Below are 27,057 nucleotides of genomic sequence, written 5' to 3' on the forward strand. Positions count from 1 at the left end.
AGCTAGTGTGCTTCCAATTAAACCTGTTGGACCATAACCTGGTGTTGTGAGATTTTTAACTTTGTACACCCCAGTCCAACACCGGCATCTCCAAATCATGATTAGTTTTTCTGGTTAGAGGAGGAGATTGGGTGGGAGACACTGCTTGAATAGTGTTTTGGGTAAAGCAACTGTCCAATATAAAGCCTCACTTACCAGTCAAGGCATCAGGTCATGTTTGTTAACATTGATACTGTTCCTTCCATGAGTAAGTTAATTTTTGGCCACAAGTAGCATCATGCATCTATCCCATCAATCACAATCTAAATGCTACACTCATTTGTAGTAAGGCTACACATCAAAGGATCGCCCTGGTGACGATGGCTGTCCTTGCAGCGAGACAAAACACGGAACAGAGTAAGCAATCATTCTGATGAAGACTCCTGCTGCTTCAATCATGCTGGGTGGTGGTCGCCAGTATTTCCTAGGAAATGTGTCATCTAAAATCTGTGTGGACTGAGCATTGCAGATGACACAGACAACAGCAACTGTCTGCAAGAAGTCATGTCAGAAGCCCCACCAGACTAGGGAAACCGGGGTGTAATATGGAAGGTATCCACAGCTACAGGTTACTGCAAATTTGTGCACAAATGTTAACCATAAGATGTAGGAACAGAAGGAGACTGTTTGGCTCAAAATCAGCTCTGCCATTCAATTAATCATACCTCACCAATCCCTTGCCTGTCTTTTTCACACAACTCTCATTTCCCTTACTGATTAAAAATCTCACTCAGCATTGAAAAGACCTAAACCAAGCTCAACAGAGTTTTGCAGTAAAGAATTCCATAGATTTACTATCCTAGAAGAATTTCCTTCTCGTGTGTCTTAAATTGGTGACACCTTACTTTGAGACTATGCCCTTTTGTCCTAGACTCTCGACAAGGATAAACAATCTCTAAACATCTACCACATCAATCCCCCTTAGAGTCCCACGTTTTAAGATCTCGCTCTTTTGTACTCCAATGATTACAGAAAATCACTTCCATATGCAAGATCAATGTCATGAACCTTCTCTGATGCAAATATATATTTCTTTGGATAAGGGAGCCAGAAGTGTTCATGGTATTCCAGGGATCAGCTGCCTAATGCCCAGTTTACTTTAAGTGAAACTTCCATTTTTGTACTCCATTCCTTTTTGAAATAAAGGCCAACATTCCATTTGTATTCACTATTACCTGAACTTGTGTGAACGGGTTGATTAAAAAAAAAACACATTGTGACATACCTCTGGGAGGAGACACTACCACTGCTCCACAAGACCACATTCCTGAGGAAGGGCTAATGCCCGAAACGTCGATTCTCCTGTTCCCTCGATGCTGCCTGACCTGCTGCGCTTTTCCAGCAACACATTTCCATCTCTGATCTCCAGCATCTGCAGACCTCACTTTCTCCACAAGACTAGATTAGATTAGATTACATTATAGTGTGGAAACAGGCCCTTCGGCCCAACAAGTCCACACCGACCCGCCGAAGCGCAAACCACCCATACCCCTACATTTACCCCTTACTTAACACTACGGGCAATTTAGCATGGCCAATTCAACTGACCTGCGCATCTTTGGACTGTGGGAGGAAACCGGAGCACCCGGAGGAAACCCACGCAGACACGGGGAGAACGTGCAAACTCCACACAGTCAGTCGCCTGAGTCGGGAATTGAACCCGGGTCTCCGGCGCTGTGAGGCAGCAGTGCTAACCACTGTGCCACCATGCCACCACACCTGAATTTGCATCCTAGTTTTTGTGATGTTTGTACAAGGATCTCTACCAACCCTTGAATGTCACAGCTGTTTTTCTCCATCTAAATAATATTCAGCTCTTCTAATCTTGCACTTAATTAACCTGTGCATATCCCTGTAGACATCCTCACTACCTGCTTTCACACATTTTGTGTTATCTGCAAACTTAGCAATAGTATGCTCACTTCCCTCAAAGTGCGCTTGCCATAACTCTGTGGCAGTCAATCCTGAAAATAATGCATAAAAAGTTACCGGTGTGACGATACAAAGGGCTTTTACAATTTATGGTTGCAATATGCTGCCACAGGAGCCAGTCAGCATACTCTCCAATCCAAACGGAGCATTGCACATGGACACTAACTGATCTCTTTGTAGTTCCTCTGCTTATCAGCAGATCCATCACTACATTCTAAACTTGGAACTCTGACTGGCATCGCTGGCCCTGTCACACAAGCGTAATGGGAGAAAGAAATGCTGAGGAGTATCTTTACTGCCAGAGATTGTCTCCCAATCCCCTGGTAAGTTGCCCAGCTTCTTCCCAATGTTCATGGTCAGAAAATCTGGAGGTTGTGCAGAGAAAGATGCATAAGTAGGCATTTGCATCCTATGCAACTAGACACTTTTATATTTCAAACACCCATTTACTTCAAATGCCTGTCCTTACCATTCAGTGCCCCTATGTTTCCTGTCATTAACTTTTTGACAGAATGAAACTTAAAACTCATCCTCGCAGCTGAGATTTGTCATTTTTCAACAGTGAACGGTTCATAGGATAGAATGCACAGCCACTCAGCATTGTTAAGCAACCTCTGTCCAAGCCACCTTGGTCACTCATGATGGCGTTTTGCAGCCAGCAATTGAGAAATAATGAGACATTAGTCAATAGGCTCATTTGCTAATTCTTATACCAATGCAAAGCATGCAATTAATGATTTCTATTCCAGCCTATTGTAGAGAAATATTTCTTTACAATGTTAGATTGAGAGTGAGACAGCCACATTTTGGTCACCAGACAAAAAACTGGAAACAGAAACACTGCTTTCCCAAATTTCCTAGCTGTGGACTGTGACACCTCTCAATACAGCTGAATCTACTGATTACATCTTTTAAATAATACTTCCTCTACCTGGCAAAGGTTTCAGTTGCTAAATTCACACATCTGACAATGCTACCCAGTTCACCTGCAGTTGGGCTTCAAAAGACTGTATGCAGAATTTCCTATTTCTTCCATGTACCAATTGGTGAATGTTTCTATTTGTAGTTAGTGTTTCATTATAAAACAAAAACTTTAATATCTTGTAAAATTTGTAATGATGAAACAAACCAAGTGACATTACACGTTTGACCAAATATCACAAGGGGGTCAAAAAGATTAAGATCCCATGCGTATTATAATTTTGAGCGAGATTGTGGACCTCCAATCACTTGGAGAATATTGAGCTGTAAAGTTTGTGATAATTGCTGTGATCCTGGGGAAATACTAGAGTGTGTGGGGAAGTAGTACAACTTTTGTCTTTCAATAAAAGCTGTATTCTAGAAATATTACTTGACAATACATATAGAAATGAAAACATTCTCAGACTTGAAATCAATTTAAAATGTTTTTCAATAAAATTCCAGAAAACATTAATGTTTGCATATTTTAAGTCAGAAGATGGAAGATCAAACTTTATTTATCAACTATCTGCATACAAAACATATTGCACATCAACCAATCAAAACGGAAAATAAAAATACTCTAAGGACTCTAACAAATGTAGTTTACATGGAAAATCGTTTCTCTGGAACTTAATCTTACAATAGTTGGATTATTTTGGCAATGACATCTACAACCAGTTTAGTGTAACATCCAAAGCATTGCTTGATTTTTAAATACTGTACATTTAATAAATAAACCAAACAAGCCCCTTTGTAAACAGTCACTGCCAATCTCATCCCAATGTCCCTGCAGATGTATAGATGCAAATGAGTATTCTCCAGTGGTCTGCAATTTTTCTACATACAGTATTAAAAAAACCTACAGAGATTTAGTAAAATTGACCAGTTTCCAGACTAGTATCACCTAGCATACCAAATGTTAAATTTACAATTCAGTGCAAAATTTTGAAACTGCATTTTCTATTGTTTTCCTCAGAAGTGGTTGCATATTGGAGAACTTGACAAAAAGCAGCCAATGCTTTTATCCAGTATATGTCAATGATCTCCATCTTCAGAATAATCTGAAGTTTATTTTAAACATTTCAAAACATTTTCCTACAACCAGCTAGTTCTTTTAATTTTGCATCTATTGTCTGAAGGCACAATATCTGATTAATGTATTGAGAACTTAACTAGGTGAAAAACAAATTTATACAAGTGTTTTATTCAAGAACCCTCTGATCTCCATTCCAGTACGGAGGAACTAGAAAAAAAGTGCGCCGTAAAGTCTGGCAGTCCTTATTCTATCTTTGGCAAGCTTTTACAAGCACTATTAGAAAACACAATTTATGCAGAACTGGACGATGGTGGGTAATGTTTAAGAAACACCATTCACCACAACTTTAGTTCCATTTCCTTGGTAATCTCTTTGTTGGCTTTCCTTCGAAACCTTGTGTGTATGAGCTTCATCACCAGGTACACTGTTCATTCCATTAACGGTCTTGATAGCAGGAAAATGTTCATCAATCGTATCTTCTTGCACCTGCTGAACATGAGTGTTTTAAGTGAAATAGTTAACTTTGAAAGAAAGAGGAACAATCTTCTTCACACAGCTGAATGTTCAAAGTAGGTACTGTAAAAAGTAATTCAGATTTGTACAGGATACAAGTAATAAATAAGATTCTCAAATGTTAAACAAATAATTTAGGAATATTTGATCTAAGTTTATTTTTATTGTTAAAGGCAAAAAAAAACACTTTCTAGAAACAGCTTTATATGTAAAAGATTCTCTAACTTCAAATAATGTTGTTGATCTTTTAATGTTGACATTGCCTCGTGGTGTAATCTGTTTGCCTACACTGTCCAAGTTTTTTCATGCTATGATCTGTATACCCTTGCTTACTATGATCTGCCTATACTGCTCACAAACGAAGCTTTTCCCTGTATGTACATACACTTGACAACTACCAGAAAAGCTTAGTTCTTGGGGCAATCAATTTAATGCATTAATATACATTAATTTAGATTATATTTCAGTCTTTCCTCCAACAAGCTACTTCTTGCAGCAGATATTTTGGTGTTTGCCAACAAATTTCCCATAACTCATTGACAATGAATTAGAATAGTTTTTAATTACTTACTGAATTTGTTCAAACATCACAAACTCTATACAAAGACAATAACTTACATGTACTGTATTACTAGTCTATGACACAGAAATTGGATTCTGTGCCAGTACTTAAAATTTCCACACAAGCCTCATCACTGTACTTCTAAACTGCATTTAAATCAGTATACACGTGAAGGTTGATGTAATGACAGCAGATAGAGGAAGGCCAAAGGTAACTGAGTTACACCAGAGGTGGCAATGCAGGGTAAGGAGGAGAAGCCATTATTGTAGACTCATTCCTACTTTTGTACTTGCACTGCCTGAGTTTTGCAATGCAGTCCCATGAACCCAGATAACAAAGAAATGCAACTTATTTCTTCAGCAAGCAGTGTATACGTGCAAAAAACTAGAAGCCAGATGAGAAGGTTCAAATAGCAAGCTTCACAACAGTAAGCATGGAGTTGGAACACCATGATACATGGAGGAAAGGTGAAGGCGTGAGGATGAGGTAATACTGATATAGCAGATGGGTTAACTGTGCATTTTTGAAGATGTGATGTTGGCAGTTATGAACTGATGTTTGGCAGTTTTCTAAATTACCAAAGGACGTGCAGGACTAAAGTACAGTACAGCCAAAAAACTGATCCCTAGCATCAGGGATCTGTTAAGAGGAAATAGGGGAGAAACAAGCCTTTCAACCGAGCAATGAAGTATTTTCTGAATGTATACAGAACTGTCAAGATTGCAGAAATAATTATCCAAAAGATTAAACTTTTGGGCATTAAACTCATAATACATAACTTTAAGACCAATAAGAAATAAAACATAATGGGATTCATGGGGAGAATCATTTAGAAAATAATAATGCTACAGTAAGGTTGGAGATGCAGGAGGAAGAAAGCTGTTGATAGATAAATAGCTTCCTCATTAAAAATTATCTTGTGGTTTCATGGAGAGAAGAACATTGCTCTTCAAAACAGGGTTCAACTTCATTGCCGGCAGAAATAAGATGAAATTACTCTTTCTGCAACTTGTGTTATAACTGATTAACAATTGCTTGATGCTGACACTAGGTGATAGCCTTGAATTGTTGAAAGGGAATAAGTTTCAATCTTGGTACCGGTCACTGAAACCCTGTTGTGATGTAATCAGAAATCAGTGATTATCAGTTTGATTCAAGTTTGCATCAATTCTAAAATGTGTTAAAAATAAAATCTAGCCCCTCTTGAAATCCTATGTATTTCACAACCCATACATTCAATACTATTTATTGATACAGTCCTTCCTGCATGTAGAGGATCTTTCTCAAGAAACACATTAAATACAACTGTCAGTATAACACTGATCTCAATATTGTTTTACTACTTAGTTAGAGCTTCAAATAAATGGTACCAAAAGACCTTAACAATGCCATGTACCCAAAAATGTGTTTCTAAAGGCCATCTCAACATCATAGTCTCCAAAGGGCAATTACATTAACACTAGTGAATTTTATTCCTGTAATACAATTGAAACATTCAGGATATATGGGATTTTAGCTGCTAAAAAGTCTTAATCAATTAAGTGGGATTTTATAACAGCAGCTTAATTTAAAGATTCTTTTTTCAGTGCAGCCATGGTTCATAAAATCAGTTATTATTAATTCTTCTCCACCGAAGGAAAATCCAGAGACTGGCGTTGAAAATCAAATCAAATTAGCCTGTGTGTCCAAAGTTGCCAGCAACTGATAACTAGAGTGAACGTATTAGTTTTTTAAAATAAAAATCAGCTCTAATTCAGTAGCCACAGCAAAGACAAGTCATAAACATTTGTTATGATCAGCAGCTAATAGTCCATCCAAAAGGTTGATATGATGTATCTAGTGGATTATAGGGAACTAGCATGCTTTCCAACTGTGCATAAGTTTGCACTCAGGTTTAGCCCACTCCACTGGCTAGTTGCAATGCAATGAAGACAGCCATATGTGCAAGAAGAAGCTGTCATCGACAAGTATTCAGAAATGCCTTCCTTCCAAGTTTCAGAGGAACCCAGAGGTTTTGCAGTGTGCAGACCATTTGGGCACCCCCTGGTATTTATGAACCAAATTTCCAGATATGGCCAAATGTCTCCACTGCCTTGTGATATCTTGCTGGAATTGAAGGGTAAGGGAGTAAATCTTGTCAAAAATTGTAAAGGGGACATAAAAGCAAAACACCATTTGCAACCAGCCAATGCCATTCCCTTGGTCTCAAGTGGGGAGGCCAACAGGGATCCTGATATTTGGACAGCCCAGCAGTCCCATAGATTTAGTTCAGGCTTGAGACAGAGAGTAGTCACACTGGTTTTGTTGCAGTGGGAACACAAACATAAGGGAAAGCACTTATGAGCGATAAACCCAAATTGTTTGGCATAGAACAGGAGCAGGAACATACCATTCAGCTCTTCAAGCCCGCTCCTCCATTTTCCAAGCTATCCCCACCATTTCAGAACTAAAGTTTGATAAACATCATCTGCGATCTTCAATGAAAAGTGTATCCTTCCTTGGGAAAGGGAAATAAAATTCCACCAGGTACAGTCCTACCAAGAATCTACACCATTGAAGCAAGACACCTTTAATCTTGTACTCAAATCATCATGCAGAAAAGGTCAATATACTATTTTTAATTGCTTAATTGCCTTAACTGCTTGCCGCACTTGCACATTAGCTTGCAGTGACTTGTCCAAAGGAACCTGGATGACTTTATTCATATCAATACCAACATTTCCCAATTTTGCCAATCAAGAAATACTTTGCATCTCAGTTACTCCAAGTGGTTAACCTCACACTGTTATTTTCTACTTGTCATATTCATTCCCATTCATTCATACTGTCCAAATTGCCTTGAAACTTATTTGCATTATCTTCACAACTCTCATTCCCACTTTTTGTCAACCACAATTGCAATTATAATATTTGGTCCCCACATCCAAATAATAGATATTGATTGTGAACAGCTGAAGCCCAAACATCGATCATTGTGACACCCTGCTAGTAACAGCATGCCAACTTGCAAATTACCCATTTATTCCTATCCTGTTTTCTTCCTGTTAACCAATCCTCAATCTATCCCAGTAACAGCAATGATGTGGGGGTACCAGTGTTGGACTGGGATGGGCAAAGTTAACAATCACACATCATCAGGTTATAGTCCAACAGGATATTTAGAAGTACTAACTTTCAGAGCGCTGTTCCTTCATCAGGTAAAGAGAACTGGTCAAGTGGGCAGAAAAGTGACAAATGGAACTTAACCTACAGAAGTAAGAGATGATGCATTTGGGAGAGCCGGGAATGCACAATTAATAGAAAAATACTCAGGAGTGTTGAGGGAGTGGTGGACTTAGAAATGATTATGGAAAAGTCCATGAAGGCTACTGGACAGGTCAATAAGGTTTTTAAGAAAGCATGTGAAATCCTTCCCTTTATTAGCCAAGGCATATATTATAAGAACAGGTAAGTTATGCTAAAACTATATAAATCATTAGTTACACTCTACAAATACTAGTTATCATAGAAAGCATATAACTGCATTTAAGAGGGTACAATGGAGATTTGAAGATGTTGCCAAGTCTGAAAAAATACAACTGATCAATAATGCAAAACAGATGTCATCAATATGGAACATCAACCAGCATGCCTACATATGGGAGATGAATATGTAACATTTCTCTTTGTGATCTGCTCTCAGTAAATCCTCTCTCTCTTAGGTCTCTTGAAAGCACTGTCAAGCTCCTCCAAGAACTGGTCTTTCATCTCAGTAGTGAAATAGTGTTGGAGCAGACACCTCAGATTAATTGGCCCTATTTGAGGTGACAGGCACAAAGAAGGAACAAATTCTGCATTTTTTTAGATTTCTGTCTATTGTTGAGAGTAGTAAGTTCCTTGCAGTAAAGGCTACATGCTAGACAAAAGACGAGCTCTACGAGGAGCTTCACACTGTTATCAGCAGAATCCTTAACTAAAGGCATCTTTATCTACTGGGGAAATTCAACATGGAACTCTGATCTCAGACATCATAGTCCAGGAAAGATAAATTAGAACAGACAAGAAATTCCTTAAGTTTTGTTGTTACCATAAGTTTTGTGCAACTAACACCTTTCAGAATGAGCCGAGACATATCCATGATCAGGGCAGTGGCAACTAAATTGCATCATCACCAAATGTGACTCTCTGAATAGTATTCTTATCACATGCAGATACCATATGATACTTGTGTACAGCACGGTAAGGATGCAACCTCAAAGCTTTTTCATTCAAAGAAAAATGAGATACTCGTAATCAATGCCAGCCAGTGTCAGTTTAACATCACATGAACAGACATTCCCAGAGCACGGAAGCAAAATGAAACACATTCAAGATAACTAGAATGTCACACTCTCAACATATGGGAAGCAAGAGCTCAAAATGCTAATTCGTCTGAAACTAATGTAACAGTGAAGGAACCCATCAATGTTGCCAAGCAGTGTGTCCTCATTAATTACAGGAAAGATCCAAGTGAGAAAACAGAATTACCTAGAGTCACTCAATGAAAAGTACTAAAGACTGCTAGGTGGTATACCAATGACTCCCAGTTACAAATCTGGCCAAGCATCCAACGTCCTTCAACACAGGGAATACTGAGGGCATGTGTGACTGAATCAACAAGGCAAAAGGCCCATCAGCAAAAAAAAAAAGGGAAAACTAAGATTTGGTTATGACTAACTGCAATAAACAATTAGAGAAAATGGTGAAACAGTATTTTGAGCTGAACTCTAAGGAGAACACTTACCAAGCAGACTCGAGACATGACAGAAAGCTCTGCCGTAACATGTTGAACCCACAGTGGAACAGCACAGTTAAGCTACTGACTCACTTATTATGGGGAAAGCTTCAGGCGCTAATGCTGCACCACCTTAACGCAATAAGCATACAAAAATGGCACTCCTCCAGCATCTGCATGAACTTCAGTCTCTGCAGGAGGGAAATTGTAGTAACCCCAGGATATGCATGATGATGCCAACTCTGGAACCTTTTACAAGAACAAGAGTGACCACAGCAACTGCAATACAGTCAGTTCTGCTATAATGAGTGTTTCTTCAACCCAATTTGGTAGTAACACAATTGAAGAATTTAGACCACTGTTTGTAGAACACAAACTTTCCTTACCTATATTGGCTATAACACAATTCTGGTCCCATTAGTTTAAATGGTGCTGCTATTATGTGATTTTCTTATAACCTGGGAATGCATGGGAAGGGAACTATTGCAATATATCAGAACAGACTCTAATTAGTTAGTAAGGCACCTCACTACTAAGCCTTACTTTCACTGAGGCTAACCTAACAGTGAAGGAACCCATCAGTGTTGCCAAGCAGTATTTGATCATGGGAGAAATATTTGTTTATGTTGTCTCCTGTCAGGCTGGAGGCCTTAGCTGAACATATCTATCATAAATCTCAGCGTGGTTTCAGACCAGAAGATCCATAACTTACATATTCTCATTTAAGCAGCCATGAGAAATGCGGTGAAAGAGAGAGACCACTATATATTACCTTCATCCATCTCAGCAAAGCACTTGACCAAGTGAGGAGAAGGGATCTATTTAAGCCACAGGAGAAAACTGCACAATGAAGCTGATCAAAGTGATCTTTTTACATAAGATGATAAGTCAAATCAATTATGGCAGGAAACACTGCAACCCTTTCAGATTCACAGTGGATCAAATGGTTGTGTTCTAGTAGTGACAGTGGGGGCTAGGCACACTCTAGCATATTCATTTCTTTACTGTTTTCACATATTTGCAAGTCACACAGGATGCCTACAACTAATGGAACTTTTTAGCCTTGCTCACCTGAGTCGTCTTCAGAGCACTACTGTATGCTGATAATGCCTGACAAACATTCCAAACGAAGGAACATCGAGAGTAGCAAACCATATTATGGTAGGATTTGATTATCAGGTTGACAAGTGTCATGGTCCAGGATTTGTCATACCTTCATCTATCAACACTGATAGTGTGACAGTGGAGTTGACAACTACATAACAAATTTTACTATAGCCAGCCAGTCAGCCTAATCCCCACATCTTGGATTGTGGAAGGAAACCTGAGCATCCGACATAAACCGATGCAGATATGGGGAAAATATGCAAACTCCACATGGACCAAGTCACCCAAGGCTGGAATCAAACCCAGGTCTCTGGTGCCATGTGACAGCAATGCTTACCATTTTGGCACCGTGTTGATAGATAGGGGAAAGGCTGAACAGGCTTCATCCTTACGGTCACAGATGTCCTCTCATCATCTCTTGTGGAATGAGGTAAGAACTAATATATTAAGCCCACTGCAAACTTTGTATCTTATTATGTACAGCTTGCTTTAACGAGCAATTATTTAGTTGTGGCACGGTGGCACAGTGTTTAGCACTGCTGCCTCACAGCGCCAGAGACCCGGGTTCAATTCCCGACTCAGGCGACTGACTGTGTGGAGTTTGCACATTCTCCCCGTGTCTGCGTGGGTTTCCTCCGGGTGCTCTGGTTTCCTCCCACAGTCCAAAGATGTGCGGGTCAGGTGAATTGGCCATGCTAAATTGCCCGTAGTGTTAGGTTAAAGGGGTAAATGTAGGGGTATGGGTGGGTTGCGCTTCGGCGGGTCGGTGTGGACTTGTTGGGCCGAAGGAACACTGTAAGTAATCTAATCTAATCTAATCTAGTTATAGTACAGGAGCCTACTCGACTCAACGTGTTTATACCAGCTCCTAAAAGAGCTTCCCAGCTGGTCCCAATCTCAAGCCCTATCACCATAGCACTCTGAATTCAACACATATATATCTTGCTCTCTCTCAAGACCTGCTATGGAATCCACATCCACCACTCTCCCAGGCAGCGCATTCCAAATCTTAACAACTCTATGTAAAGAAGTGCTCATCTTATTCCTAACTCAGTGTGCCATAATGGAGGTACAAGCTACAAGTTAGCACTTTAAAAAAAATGACAATTGGTAACTTGAAAGCTGACACTCATGCAAAGTATTTTGGGCTGTATAACTGACTTCACATCAGAAAAATGGAAATGCATGAACATGAATTCCCCAATAAAATTGCACATCTGGCATTTGTGTAATGTAAAGTTGTCACAAAAATCAGCAAATTTATTATTGGAACATCACAGAAGTGTTAATGTCAAAAGATGAATTGCTCACTTTTGGTTTTGTGTTGTGCTGATGTTTATACTCAAAAATTAAAACTAAATCCATCTGACTAGCCACACAATTTTAACAAAAAAATTGGTGACTGTCAGTTCTTTACTCTGAAACTGCAACTGCAAGAAACTTCCCATAGCCAAAATTGATGCTTTCCTTATTTCAGTAGCTCATAATGTAACTGCAACCACATGACCAATAATAGATACAACCAGGCTATCAGTTTTACTACCAATTTCATTGTTCAAGATCTTACCAACGTAGTTGCATTTTTGCTGGATGCAAGATTCTCTTTAGGCTGGACCCGTTGTCGGCTCTGTGATTCCGCTCGAGATATGTAATCAGCTACAGTTACTGTCATTGAAAACAAAAAACTCTTTATACACCTCATTGTGCACATTGCTAGATGAACTGCAAGGATTAAATGTCTTTGCAAGCATCTTCTGAACACATGCCAACATTACAATTTAATTAAGCACTTCCTATTTAGTTAAGGCAGACAAACAGTTATATGCAATATTGTAATACAATGATGCAAGGTGCACTTGGGATTAAATCAATGGTTAGGCAAGACTTTTAAAAAAGTAATAGTTATTCCCTTTAAATTTGCTACAACTATAATACATGTTTCCTGTGAATATTTCATGTACAGAGGTCGTACTTTTGTTTATATCCAGTACCACTATTTCCTGAACCAATGCGTTTTTATGAACTGTTATTAAACTTAATTAAGGTATTTCCTACATTTAATGAAGTGATCAATGTTTGGTGAACATTGTGGTAATTTGTAAATCCCTTTGTTAGATATTTGTATTAATTTCTGTTTTAATAAAAAGACGATGACTCAGTTTACAACTGGATTTTTAAAAAAAATCAATTCCTAAGCACCCAATATTTTCAACATACCCAATGCACTTAAGATAATAAGTAGACTTATGGTTAATTGATCATTCCTCTATCATAGTGTTAGGTAAAAGGGATTAATGTAGGGGAATGGGTGGGTTGTGCTTCGGCGGGTCGGTGTGGACTTGTTGGGCCGAAGGGCCTGTTTCCGCACTGTAAGTAATCTAATCTAATCTAATCTAATCTAATCTAATCTATCCAAGAGGAACTCAAATTAGCTTTTAAATTACTCAGTGAAATAACTAAGATAAAATTGGATTAAACAATTTAAGGATCTGAAATCATATAATATTAGAACATGGAAACATGCCATTTAACCTGTCAAGTCCTCATCATCACTTCAGTATTTAATATCCACCTTCTACTACACTAATCCGACTTTCCTGGTCATTCTCAATAACTCATCAATAATTTATTTTCTTGCAGCTATACACATTCAATAGGAGATGAGATTTTACCAGTGGAAATTCTAACTACATTTGAGATTTCTGGCTTTAACCTACCTCTTCCAACACCACCTCTCCCCTATCCTGCTTCCAGTTTGTCAAAAACTCAATCTTGTTTGAATCACTTGTGGACTTGAAAACAAGTTCTAATACTGAATGAAAAAATATCAATAACAAGACACAAAATTAGCCCACTTAAGCTCTCTTTGTTGAGGTTAAAATAACTGATACTAGCTCATTTCTCAACTGCAAAACTTTTACTGGTGATCCAGAATATTTGTATTTGATAAATACAGAAGTTCAACAAACTGAATCCTGTGGGCAAAGAAATCCTGAGCAATTTTCATAACAGATAAACATACACCAAACAAGCAATGTGACACAAATGAAAACAAACAAATTCCACCTTTTTTTTCAGAATTGGCTCCACTGATATGAAGATAGCACAATGATATCCAATATTATGAAAATTAAAAAAGTTAATTAATTTTTTTTACTGACAATGCCACGATACCACTCAACTGAACAGAAGGGATGTTCATCATTGCCACTGAAGATTTTAAAAGATCTGACATCACAGATGCGATTATTACTGCTTTTACCATGTAAACATCACAAGCTTAAAACATTTAAAATCTTTTTATTTCTGAACTAGCATGACTCAGACATTCCTCCAAGCAGATAATAAACTACATTGTGATAACTAACTGAAATTAGGTAATACAGCCAAGAATACAGCACAGCTCTAACTTCATCAGAACAAAAACGCACCAGTATCTGCTCTAGCTTTTATATTCTCAACACTTTTTTCCCCCAGACAGAACTAGTACAAACAGTTAATACTCAAATTTATCAAACATTTTCTCCCCAAATACAGGTCTCGATATCACATCTGGTGTTTTACCAATCATCACAGAAATATCCATAATTTAAAATGTTCTACAAGGACTTGTAAACTTTAGAGATATACTCACAATACAAGTATTAGATTTGGGCAATGTTCTAACCAGTTGAAATCTAATGTAGGCTAGTGAAAATTAGAGTATAGAAAGGATCAGGTAACACAAGTACTTCATAAACTGCACTGAAAAAGCAAAGGATAAAGCTAAAAGATTGAAAAATTTGAGAACTTCTAGTTTGAATGCTGAACATACTTAAACAGCATGTTGCATCAACCAAAGACAGCAGGACGCTAAACTACAAAATCAACATATTGGAAACATGCCGGATGATAAAAGCAAAGCAGTGTCAATGCTGGAAATCTGAAATAAAACAGTTCTGAAGAAACTCAGGCAGAGCTGGAAGCAACTATGGACAGAGAAACAGTTAATGGTTCAAGTCCAAAACAACTAAATTCTGAAGAGTCATGTCAGACTTGAACCATTAACTCAGTTTCTCTGTCCACAGATGCTGCCAGACCTGCTGAGTTTCTCCGCACTTTTAAAAAAATCTTTTTTACTTTATGTTATCGCAAGTCAGGATCAAACCATCTAATAAAGTCCAATCTCTGATCAGGTCCAGTCACCAAAGGCAGAAGAGCAAAACATTGAAATGACTAAGACAACACAGAACTGCCACACAGTTCTTAGTGTCAAAAGATATGAGCGGAGGATGAAGTGGGAAAACTCAGGTCTTTCAGTCTAAAAACGAGGCATCGGAGAACTGATTGAGATATGCAGTTTAGTTAATAAAATGGTAACTGCAAATCCAAAATATTACTCAAAATCTAACATAAGTTAGAAGAAGGGAACAAGTTAAAAGTGGCAAAAGATAAATTTATGACTGAAATCAAGAAACATGTCTGCACACAGTTATCAAAATATGGAACACACTTGTGGATATACTCCTTTAAAGAAACAAAGTACATGTTTCAGTGGGGAGGAGAGGGAGAAAAATGGTGCAGAATTAATATCTAAGTGAATGCATTTTAAAAACGTAATATTGTAAAATGTAATGCGTTTAGGTTGGATAAATACTGAATTGCAAGATGAGCTATGAGCTGATGTGAGAGGAGTTTCCATTGCTTAAATTCTTATTAACACTTTGATTATTTTGAATAGATAATTGATCAAATATTGCAGAACTATTTAGTGGATGCTCCATTTTTCAGCATCTGTAGAGGTAAGCAATCAAAAATGAATTGGCTGACCTGAGAAAACAGGACAGATATAATATGCTTACAAGAAATTACACCACCACACAAACATAAGGCTTTTTGAGAGATTATTACCAAAATACTCATTGCATCACAATCATATTCTATGCAGCCTAGAAAATACGCAAACATTACTCTCTCCCATAATTTATTTAGAAAACTCTATTTGTGGTTGGTATTATTGCAGATGTTGAATTAAGTATGAAGCAATTAGAAAATTTACATTCTGCTGTTGATTTATCTATAATTTTTACTTTAAACCAAACATTTCCAAACACAACAAGGAATTTGCGAGCATAAGAGTTACAGTTAGTAAGTTTGCAGATGACACCAAAATTGGAGGTGTAGTGGACAGCGAAGAGGGTTACCTCAGATTACAACAGGATCTCGACCAAATGGGCCAATGGGCTGAGAAGTGGCAGATGGAGTTTAATTCAGATAAATGCGAGGTGCTGCATTTTGGGAAAGCAAATCTTAGCAGGACTTATACACTTAATGGTAAGGTCCTAGGGAGTGTTGCTGAACAAAGAGACCTTGGAGTGCAGATTCATAGCTCCTTGAAAGTGGAGTCGTAGGTAGATAGGATAGTGAAGGCGGCGTCTGGTATGCTTTCCTTTATTGGTCAGAGTATTGGAGTACAGGAGTTGGAAGGTCATGTTGCAGCTGTACAGGACATTGGTTAGGCCACTGTTGGAATATTGCATGCAATTCTGGTCTCCTTCCTATTGGAAAGATGTTGTGAAACTTGAAAGGGTTCAGAAAAGATTTACAAGGATGTTGCCGGGTTGGAGGATCTGAGCTACAGGGAGAGGCTGAACAGGCTGGGGCTGTTTCCCTGGAGCGTCGGAGGCTGAGGGGTGACCTTATAGAGGATTACAAAATTATGAAGGGCATAGATAGGATAAATAGACAGTGTTTTCCCTGGGGTCGGGGAGTCCAGACCTAGAGGGCATAGGTTTAGGGTGAGAGGGGAAAGATATAAGAGAGACCTCAGGGGCAACTTTTTCACGCAGAGGGTGGTATGTGTTTGGAATGAGCTGCCAGAGGATGTGGTGGAGGCTGGTACAATTGCAACATTTAAGAGGCATTTGGATGGGTATATGAATAGGAAGGGTTTGGAGGGATATGGACCGGGTGCTGGCAGGTGGGACTAGATTGGGTTGGGATATCTGGTCGACATGGACGGGTTGGACCGAAGAGTCTGTTTCCATGCTGTACATCTCTATGACTGCAAAACTGATTAGGCTCTATTATTTATACATGCATGTGCCCTTGTACAAAGTACACTCTACTTCAGTTTTTACAAGGGTTGTGCCTTTCTATTTTCCAACGTGAAATGTTCTCAACACAGACTGTAAAATATAATAGACAAACTTAACGCTTTTCCAAAAGGGAAAGGAGAAATCAAAAATGTAATCATAACCTGCTCTTTAGGATGTTATTCAACAGTAGATTAGATCATGGCACTGAAAGGAGGTAGCAATAGTTTTAGTTGAGAATAAAAATTTTTTTTGCAATAAACTAGTGTTATCAAAATTTTAAATCATTCTCCCCCATGGGGAGCATGGGCGGCATGGTGGCACAGTGGTTAGCACTGCTGCCTCAGCGCCAGAGATGTGGGTTCAATTCCCGCCTCAGGCGACTGACTGTGTGGAGTTTGCACGTTTTCCCAGTGTCTGCGTGGGTTTCCTCCGGGTGCTCCGGTTTCCTCCCACAGTCCAAAGATGTGCAGGTCAGGTGAATTGGCCATGCTAAATTGCCCGTAGTGTTAGGTAAGGGGTAAATGTAAGGGTATGGGTGGGTTAGGCTTCGGCGGGTCGGTGTGGACTTGTTGGGCCGATGGGCCTGTTTCCACACTGTAATGTAATGTAATCTAATCTAAATCTAATCAAACAATTCAGCTAACACAGTACCCATTACCTATTAACTCTAAATCCAGAGATAGGTAAAATTACATCTGAGAAAATGTAGACACCAAAAAGATTTGTTTTTATACTGACCAACTCTTATTAAAACAGCAACTATCACAAGATATTCTATTTAAGCATAGCAGAAACATTACTTTTGGTCCCTCAAGCCTGTTTTGCTTTACTCAAAGCTTATATGTTCTTCAACTCTGTTTACTCGCTTTTGATATACACTATTACAACTACCCAAAAAAAGTTACTTCTATTCAACTTTCACCTGACAGTATCATCGACTTATGAAAGTCATGGTTTCATATTTGCACTACTGCAAGCATAAAATTAAAAACAAACACTTGAGGTTTGCTGAATAGCTTTCTTATCATTTCAAGATTTCACTCTGTTTCACCCCCTATTACTCCACCTGAAGAAACAATTTATCAAACCCCTTTATCATTCTGAGTATCTCACTTATGTATTCATTTCAATTTAGATGGTCAGGGATGATTAATCAATTTTTATTATGTCATCTGATGAATCTGTATTACAGTATAGCCCCTCCAAGCCAACATTTGAGGTACAAGTTCAAGAGTGAACACAGATGAAGTCTAACCAAAATACTGCACAACTGAAGTATGACTTTTCATTTGAATTCCAACAGAACGTAGTTTCACTTTACAAGAAAAGTGGTACAGATATCCCAGGGAATTACAGGAAACTACTGGGAAAAAAAAATCTCCATTTGGACAGGCAAGATTTTATCAGGGAGCAGGAGAGTGGTTTTGTCAGAGGGGGGTCATGCACAACAAATTTGATTGAATTTTTAAGATGGTGGCCAGGTGCGTAGCTGACAATCGTGAAGTTGATGTCGCCAATATGGATTTCAAGGTTCCACTTGGAAGATTGATAAAGATGATAAAAGCACATGGGATCCAGGCTAACTTGGCAAGTTGGATTCAAAATGTGTTTAATTATAAGAGACAGTGGGTGGGGGTAGAAGGCTGGGCACCAGTATCTAGTTACATATCACAGGTATCAGTGCTGGATCATTTGGTGTTCCTGACACAGATGATGCAGACGTATACATATTTCTTCTGGAGTGGAGAGAATAAGTAAGTTTGCAGATTACATGAAAATTTGTTTGGTTGACAATGGGAAGACACAATCTTAGAAGAGATAAATGAATTGGTCAGATGCAATTTAACTCTAATTAAAATGCGATGTGATGCAATTTGGAAGTAGTAACAATGAGTACTCAATGAATGACATGACACTCGGAAGCTCAGGGAAACAGAAGAATCTTGGGGAGCTTGTCCACAGATCCCTGAAGGCTATAGGACCGGTTACATGGGTAGTTAAGACGACATACATAATGCTTGCATATTTACAAGAGATTGTAGTATAAAAGATTATGATAGGCATAGAATGGGCTCTTGTAGTGCAGTAATAGTGTCCCTACCTCTGAGCCAGGAGGCCCAGATTCATGGCGGATAGAAAGCAGCTGTTCCTCCAAGTTAAAGGTTCAATAACAATAAGCATAACTTTAAGGTCAAAGCAGGATGTTTAGAAGAAATTTGAGGAAAAATATTTCTACCCAGGGCAAGGTGGGAATCTGGAATTCATTGCTTGGAGGATGGTTGAGTCAGGAAACTTCAATCTTTAAATAAGTACTTTGATGAGTACTTAAATGTTAAAATATTTAAGACTATGGGATGAGCGTTAGAAAGTGGGACTCAAATTTAGAGTAGTTTTTTTTATTGGTGCAGACTTGACTGAATGATTCTATCACCTCAAAATAAAACATTTATTAGTCTTTACAATTATTTTCTGTACTTGTGCAAAAGCTTTTAGATTCTGGTGTATACAGGCATTAAATTCCCATGCTGGTACATTGCCCCTAGTCTCTTGGTATTAAGAAAATGTTTTATTTTGTGTTTCTTGTATCCCAAGTGAATGGCCTCCAAAGTCAAATTCTCTCTCTAATGTTTTTCCAAGTCACTTCATGTACTAAAATCATTCTGTAACCTTCTGTTCTTACCTACACAACTTAGCAAAATAGGAGACATGTGACGGGCCGTTTGACATGGAACTTTATCCAAGTTATCAATATACAGGAACAACTGCAAGTCTCAGCATCCTATATATATTTTAATAACATTTCTGAATTAGCTACATTGCCCAACTGGCTTCTTTCCACTTTATACTTCTGTATTTTCAGTGCCAGGAGCAAGCTTCGAAGTATGCATTTAACAAATAACATTCTTAAAGTGTCTCAAAGTACAAACTGAAGGAAAACAATTACTAACGAGAGATTCTTCAGCAGTATGTACCAAGGTATGATCAGATCAAGCACATACGTTTATTTGGAAACTGAATTATGTTTAATATCTGTCCAACTTGTTTTTCTGCATTCCCGAAATTTTTCTCCCCAAATCTTTTCAATGATTCCTCATTAAAGGTTTGTGTTCTTTGAAAACAGGATATTCAAAAATTAAATTGTGTTAGATTTTTAAAGCAGGTTGACCATGATAACATTAGGACTAAAGCTCAATTTTCCTTATAATCCTAATTAGTTTACACCAACAGTTCTTCCCTGATTTCTTCTAATTTTTAAAAACACAGTGAAATCACATAACCAAATTTCTATTTTATTTGCAAATTTAATCTAGCTAAACTATATACAGTAGTAATGTTACATGACTCCTCAAACAATAAGCAACTGGTGACTCCTTCAATCATATTAAAAAAAAAATAGCTGCTGTGCAAGTGGAAATATGATTTGTTTGGTAATACAAAATTTGGACGGGAGTCTCTTGTGGTGCAGTGACAGCGCCGACACTCCTGAATCAAAAGGCCCAGCTTCAAGTCCCACCTGCTCCAGGAGGCATGCAGTAACAACTCAGAAAAGGTTGATTAGAAAAATAGGTGAAATTAAAATAAAACACAGAATTTGGGTACTGGTGAAAAGAGGAATGCTGTTGAAGGTTTTCATCTTGCACTCATTAGGACAGATGCAAAAACATAAATTTCAAAGGCAACAACAATTTATGCAGCATTAAAAAAAATGGTGCTGATTGGTTGCCAAATGGAGTCTGATTGGTTGAGGCACTGCCATGGAGAATGCACAAAGGAGGTACTATCTGTATGTTTTTCTTTCATCCCAGTTAGGTTTAATGTAATCAGAATAGTTCTGATGATAGTTCCTCACTGACCTGACACATTAACTCATTTTCTCTCCACAGATGTGGCCTTGTGTAGTTCCACAATTTTCTTACATTATTGTATTTAACTCTGAAGTACAAAGTGATACATTTAAGAAAAAAAAGGAACAGGACAGGTAAATTAATCTTAATCATAGTTATAAATGGGGTGCAGGAACAAGGGACCGGAGATCATAAAGGACAAGTTGATAACATGATGACTGTTTAAAACAAATACTGGGATCCATTGTTTTCTAAACAGAAGTTTTTAATCATGGAACTGCAATTTTGGAGTAAACTTTACAAATTTTGTCCTCAGCTGAAATTGAATCTAATTCTGGACACTTTGGGAAGAATATCAAGGACTTGGTGATGGGAGCACAAATTTAGCAAAATTGAATTAGAGGTAAAGAATATATGTGGAGACACAAAAGAAGCTGTTCTATTCTTAGAATTAGATTGTTTATGGAAATGGTGTTTAAAAAAAGTTTCGAAAAGAGTACATAAAAAAAAACTTATTTCACTTAGCAAATGAGTGAACATAAGTTTAACATAATAGACAATAAGACAGATGAGAAATTTGATGTAACAAATTGTGATCTGCAGTACATTTCCTGAAAAGGATGACAGAAGCAGATTTTGGTAACATTCTGAAGGATATTGGATATAAAATTGAAAAGGATAAGTTTCTTCTTCCCTTATAAAAATGTACTGATTCCTCTGAGAGATTCGATAAGTAGCAGCACAAACTAAGAAGGATATCACAGCTATTCCTGACTCTCGCAGAAGTGCACACACAGTCAACAGCAGTTGTTACACAATATGCTCAAGACTTCAAGTTTCTCTTTCCCAACCTTCTAGTGCTAAAATTAACAGTAATACTCTAGCTCCTGCCCAGGCTAGAATCAATTAAATAAAACTGAGGATCTTTCTGGTCTGTATTATTCTGACTTGAAATCTGAGCCATCCAGAACATTGACTTTTCATAGTATCTATAACTTTGTCTCAAAACACAAACTAAGCAAACCCACTAGTAATTACAGACTCTTTAGCAGTTTACAACAAGGTGAAAGGAAATCAAGCACATGATATGCTTATTTGGAAGTTATTATTTGGATGTATGTATCATGGCAATTCCGAAATTCTTTTCCTCCCCAAATTTTTTCATTGATTACTAATTAAAGATGGTATTTTAATACAGACTAAACAAAAACTAAAATGTGTTAGATTTTCAAAGCAGGTTGACCACTCAAGCTCAGAAAGGTGTTATTTAAATTTAATTAGTTAGAGAATGTGGAAAAATGACATCGTCAAAAATATCAGAACTCCAAAAACCCTAACATGCTAGTTTCAGCTGTTACCTGGCTGGCTGTCTCTGCTCAATGAGCTTTCAATTTGACCACGTAAACGACGCCTGCGGCTACGATTACGCCGCTGTGGTTTTCGTTCATTATCATCTGCAAATGCAAAGTGTGATGGAGGCTTTCTCTTTAATGTTTTATTTACAACAGCAATCTATGCTTGGAGTCAATTCAATTGAAATTTTAGTTGGACAATTATAATCTTTAAAATTATGAATAAATTTGATATATACATACCTAAACCATTCTCATTCACTGAAGCACTGTCAGATTCTGTCATTCCATCAATCATAGTGGCATCATCATCTGTCCTACGCCTACGTGATCTCCTGCGGCGATTTGTGCTGCTGTGAGACTCACTACCATCAGTGTCTGCTGTTTGATCCGTTTCTGTGTTGTCTAGCAAACTGTAAGGATTGCTATCTGGATCTCTAAACACTGAGGAGCAAATAGAGATTCTGATGAAAACATCATATGCTGTCATTTATCTAAGCTATTCAAATTTATACAAATACTTGCAAGCAATAGTTGCTACCAAATTATTAAATGCTAAATAAAACTAGACCAGGATCCTTGTCAAATAAATTATGGCAAGCTGTTGAAAGTTACTTCAGTATACAGGCAGTTCTGGGATAACGCACATTTCAGTAGCACGATTTGGCTATAACATTGCTGAAGAATTAGCGAACGGTATTTGGGAGAATGCTTCCCTCAATTAGCAATAGCGCAATTCCAGTAGGGATCGGATCGCGTGCTTCGTTCTATGCATGTGCCGATTGCATACCGAAATCTGTCATTCTGCGCATGCTCCGATATTCTTGCTGTTCTGCACACATGGCAGTGTCTGCGCATGTGAGATATCAGTGCTGGTTTTGAGACATTCTGCACACGTACAATGTCTGCTCTGTCCGCGCATGCGCATTGTCAGCTGCTCACAGAGCAGCTGTGAGAGATACTGCACAGGGAGCAGCTTTTTTTACATTTAAATGTACCATGTTAAACTTACTTTTGTTTCCTTAATAAACATCATTTCAACCTTCATTCAGGCTGTGCTACACTTTGCGTTAGACTTTTGGTTGATGTTTGAGTGATCATGAGTGATATTTTTTGCAGATCTGCCCCTGACCCCACTTTTCCCATTGGCCCCATTACTTCTTTTAAGCGAGGTTTCGCTGGAATCCAACTACAACGTTACAGGAAATCTATCTGTACTAGCTTTTCATGAAAGCAATTACACATCCATTAAAAAGTGTAAAGACCCCACACCACCACGAAAGCAGTGCTTAGTGCGACATAACTTCCATTATAAGAGAAGAACTGCCTCTTGAAACTACAGGCACTAGTAAATTACATCTACAGGCAGCTTTTAATATACCAAACCTGCATACATCTTAAAACAATGGATAGTGCTATAAGGACATGGTGGCAGGTGAAATAAGTTATTATACAACGGATACTTCTTTACAAAGCATAGGTAATGACAAGAAGTGTTCAAAGACTGATTGTTCACACAGCTCCTATTCCAAGAATAGAGAAGCTTCACTGGTCACTGATATGGAGTTCTCGTCAACGGCAAATTAAGGAAGCATGAAATAAGGGTCGGATAAGAAAATGAAATTATGGTGTCACATTGGGGGCGGCATGGTGGTTCAGTGGTGAGCACTGTGGCCTCACAGCACCAGGGACTTGGGTTCGATTCCTGCCTTGGGCGACTGTCTGCGTGGAGTTTGCACATTCTCCCCATGTCTGCGTGGATTTTCTCCGGGTGCTCTGACAGTCCAAAGATGTGCAGGTTGGGTGAATTGGTCAAGCTAAATTGCCCATAGTGTTTGGTGCACTAGTCAGAGGGAACTACAGTTGTCAATCCTACTCTATCATCAAGGACCAACTGGTGAGTTGTTGGTAGCCTGCATATCCACAATAGCCACCACAAAATAAATAGCATATGCTCAAGAAGAGTGTTGACAAAGTACTGGGAGAAACTGTTTCTGTTGGTAAAAGGATCTAGAGAGAAGCAGAGGACAGTAACTTAAGGCAATTAGCAAAAGTAGTAACAGGGATACCAGGAATAGGCTTTGTACGCTGAAGGGGCAGGCTTTGGAGTGCACTGCCTAAGTGTGGTGGAGGCAAACTGACTTCTTTTGAAGGCCTCGATCAATAATTAACTGAAGAAGAAAAAATTCGATGGACTATGTGGAAACAAGAAAAGGGGTGTTAAATACATTCATAGACATTGGGCTTCACTGACCAATTTACAACAAAAAGATGATAGTGAGCAGCCATCTCAAATTGCTGCAGTCTTTGGAAGTGCAGAAATACTGCTGTTAGCTCCAAATCAAGATGGTGTGCAACTTAGATGGCAATTTGGTGTTGCTCAGATTCATCCATTGCCCTTATGCTACTAAATAGTAGAGCTTGTAGATTTGCAAGCTGCTGTCAAAGGAGTCTTCTTGCGTTACAGCTATACACCTTGCACACCTTGCTACTACGATGCATCGGTGAAGGGGATGAATGTTGAATGTTGAAGTCAGGAGGGCTTGGAGCTCAGTAAGAGCGCTTTGCTGAGGAAATAATACAGGGATTTTAGTTGACCTCAGCATCTGTATTAGAGAAGAGGCAAACCAACTGGTGCTACTGTCGATTGTATAGCATCCCCCGTTTGGTACCGCATGTAGAGCTAAGAGTCAAATCAGGGTTGGAAAGGGGTAAGCTATGAAGTTCCACACACTTAAGGCCTGGAAGAGAGCCACTATTCTTTTTGTTAAATGTGATGAATCCAGTCAGCTGTTCTCAAAAATGCAGACAAAAGCTTTCTTCATTCAACTTCAGCAGCACATTCCCCACTTTCTTTCCTTGTACAAATCCAACACATATCTCTGGAACAGGAGAATCGACGTTTCGGGCATAAGCCCTTCTTCAGGAATGAGGAAAGTTTGTCCAGCAGGCTAAGATAAAAGGTAGGGAGGAGGGACTTGGGGGAGGGGTGTTGGAAATGTGATAGGTGGAAAGAGGTCAAGGTGAGGGTGATAGGTCAGACGGGGGTGGGGGCGGAGAGGTCGGGATCCAGGGAACAGGAGAATCGACGTTTCGGGCATAAGCCCTTCTTCAGGAATGAGGGAAGTTTGTCCAGCAGGCTAAGATAAAAGGTAGGGAGGAGGGACTTGGACCTAGTCTGACCTATCACCCTCACTTTGACCTCTTTTCATCTATCACATTTCCAACACCCCTCCCCCAAGTCCCTCCTCCCTACCTTTTATCTTAGCCTGCTGGACAAACTTTCCTCATTCCTGAAGAAGGGCTTATGCCCGAAACGTCGATTCTCCTGTTCCTTGGATGCTGCCTGACCTGCTGCGCTTTTCCAGCAACACATTTTCAGCTCTGACCTCCAGCATCTGCAGACCTCACTTTCTCCTCAACACATATCCCTCCCTATTATGAAAGCACACAAAGAGGAAAAGTCTGTAAAATTCTGAGGAAAGACAGAAAAATAGACAGAAAAGAAATAGGATAGTCCTTCAAAGAACAAGCACTGCCAGCATGGACTGAAAGTCTTCTTTTTGTGCCGTAACATTATGAGTTACAATCAAAATAGATACTCTGCCCTCAAGGTATCTATTCTACTCAGACTTATACAGCATGGAAACAGATCCTTTGGTCCAACTTGTCTGCACTGACCAGATATCTGAAACTGATCTATTCCCATTTGCCAGCATTTGGCCCATATCCCTCTAATCCCTTCCAATTCATGTACCATCCAGATGCCTTTTAAATGTTGTAACTGTACCAGCCTCCAACCCCTCCAGCAGTTTGTTCCATACATGCACCATCTTCTTTGTGAAAAAGTTGCCCCTCAGGTCCTCTTCAAATCTATCCCCTCACTTTAAACCTATGCATTCTAGTTTTGGACTCGACTATCCCAGGTAAAAGACCTTAACTATTCTCCTTAATCATGCTTCTCATGATTCTATAAACCTCTACAGGGTCACCCCTGAGCCGATGACACTCCAGTGGCAAAAAAATGCCTGTTCAGCTTTTCCAGAAAGCTCAAACTTTCCATTCCCAGCAGCATTCTTGTAAATTCTTTTCTGAACTCTTTCAAGCCTCACAAGGTCTTTCCTATAGCAGGGAGACCAGAATTGATCACAGAATTCTGAAAGTGGCCTCACCAATGTCCCATACAGCTGCAACATGATGTCCCAACTCCATACACATTGCACTGACCAATGAAGGCAAGCGTGCCAAACGCCTTCTTCACTATCCTGTCTACCTACAACTCTACCTGCAAGGAATTATGCACTTGCACCCCTAGGTGTCTTTGTTCAGCAACACTCACCAGGGCACTACCATTAGCTACATAAGTCCTGCCCTGATCTGCCTTACCAAAATGCAATTAAACTTCATCTGCTATTCCTACTCCTAATAGCCCAATTGATCAAGGTCCCATTGCAATCTGCATTAACCTTCTTCACTATCCACAACACCACCTATTTTGGCATCATCTGCAAACTTACTAACCATATCACCTACATTCACATTCAAATCATTTATATTAATAATAAACAGAGGAAACAGCACTGATCCCTGCGGCACACTGCTGGTCACAGGCTTCCAGTCAGAAAAACAACCGCCCAACATGTCTCCCACATTCAAGCTAGTTTTATATCCAATTAACTCGCTACCCCTGGATACCATGCAATCTAATCTTGCTAATTAGTCTACCATGCGGAAAGTCATGTTGACTATCCCTAATCAATCCTTATCTTTCCAAATGCATATAAATCCCGTCCCTAGTGATTCATTCAATCTAGCTGACTATACGTGATATATCCTTCCAACAACTTACCCACTACTGTCACAAGGCTCATCAGTCTA

General features: G+C 38.8%; 1 protein-coding gene across 3 annotated transcripts in view; it reads right to left on the reverse strand.

The window, feature by feature from the left end:
* Positions 1-3,408: 3,408 nt before the first annotated feature.
* fxr1 (fragile X mental retardation, autosomal homolog 1) overlaps positions 3,409-27,057 on the reverse strand; it is a 109,972-nt gene continuing 86,323 nt past the window's right edge. The window contains exons 14-17 of one of the 3 annotated variants that reach the window (XM_043702362.1): positions 22,423-22,623; positions 22,186-22,281; positions 12,473-12,570; positions 3,409-4,456 (exon numbers count right to left, since the gene is read on the reverse strand). In XM_043702362.1, the coding sequence (XP_043558297.1) occupies positions 4,292-4,456; positions 12,473-12,570; positions 22,186-22,281; positions 22,423-22,623 (560 nt within the window). In that variant the 3' untranslated portion in view covers positions 3,409-4,291. Of the gene's footprint in view, positions 4,460-12,472; positions 12,571-22,185; positions 22,282-22,422; positions 22,624-27,057 lie in introns of all 3 variants that reach the window. The other 2 variants (XM_043702361.1, XM_043702363.1) reach the window with 2 other exon arrangements.

Source organism: Chiloscyllium plagiosum, chromosome 13 (genome assembly GCF_004010195.1).
Source record: "Chiloscyllium plagiosum isolate BGI_BamShark_2017 chromosome 13, ASM401019v2, whole genome shotgun sequence".
Lineage (NCBI taxonomy): Eukaryota > Metazoa > Chordata > Chondrichthyes > Orectolobiformes > Hemiscylliidae > Chiloscyllium > Chiloscyllium plagiosum.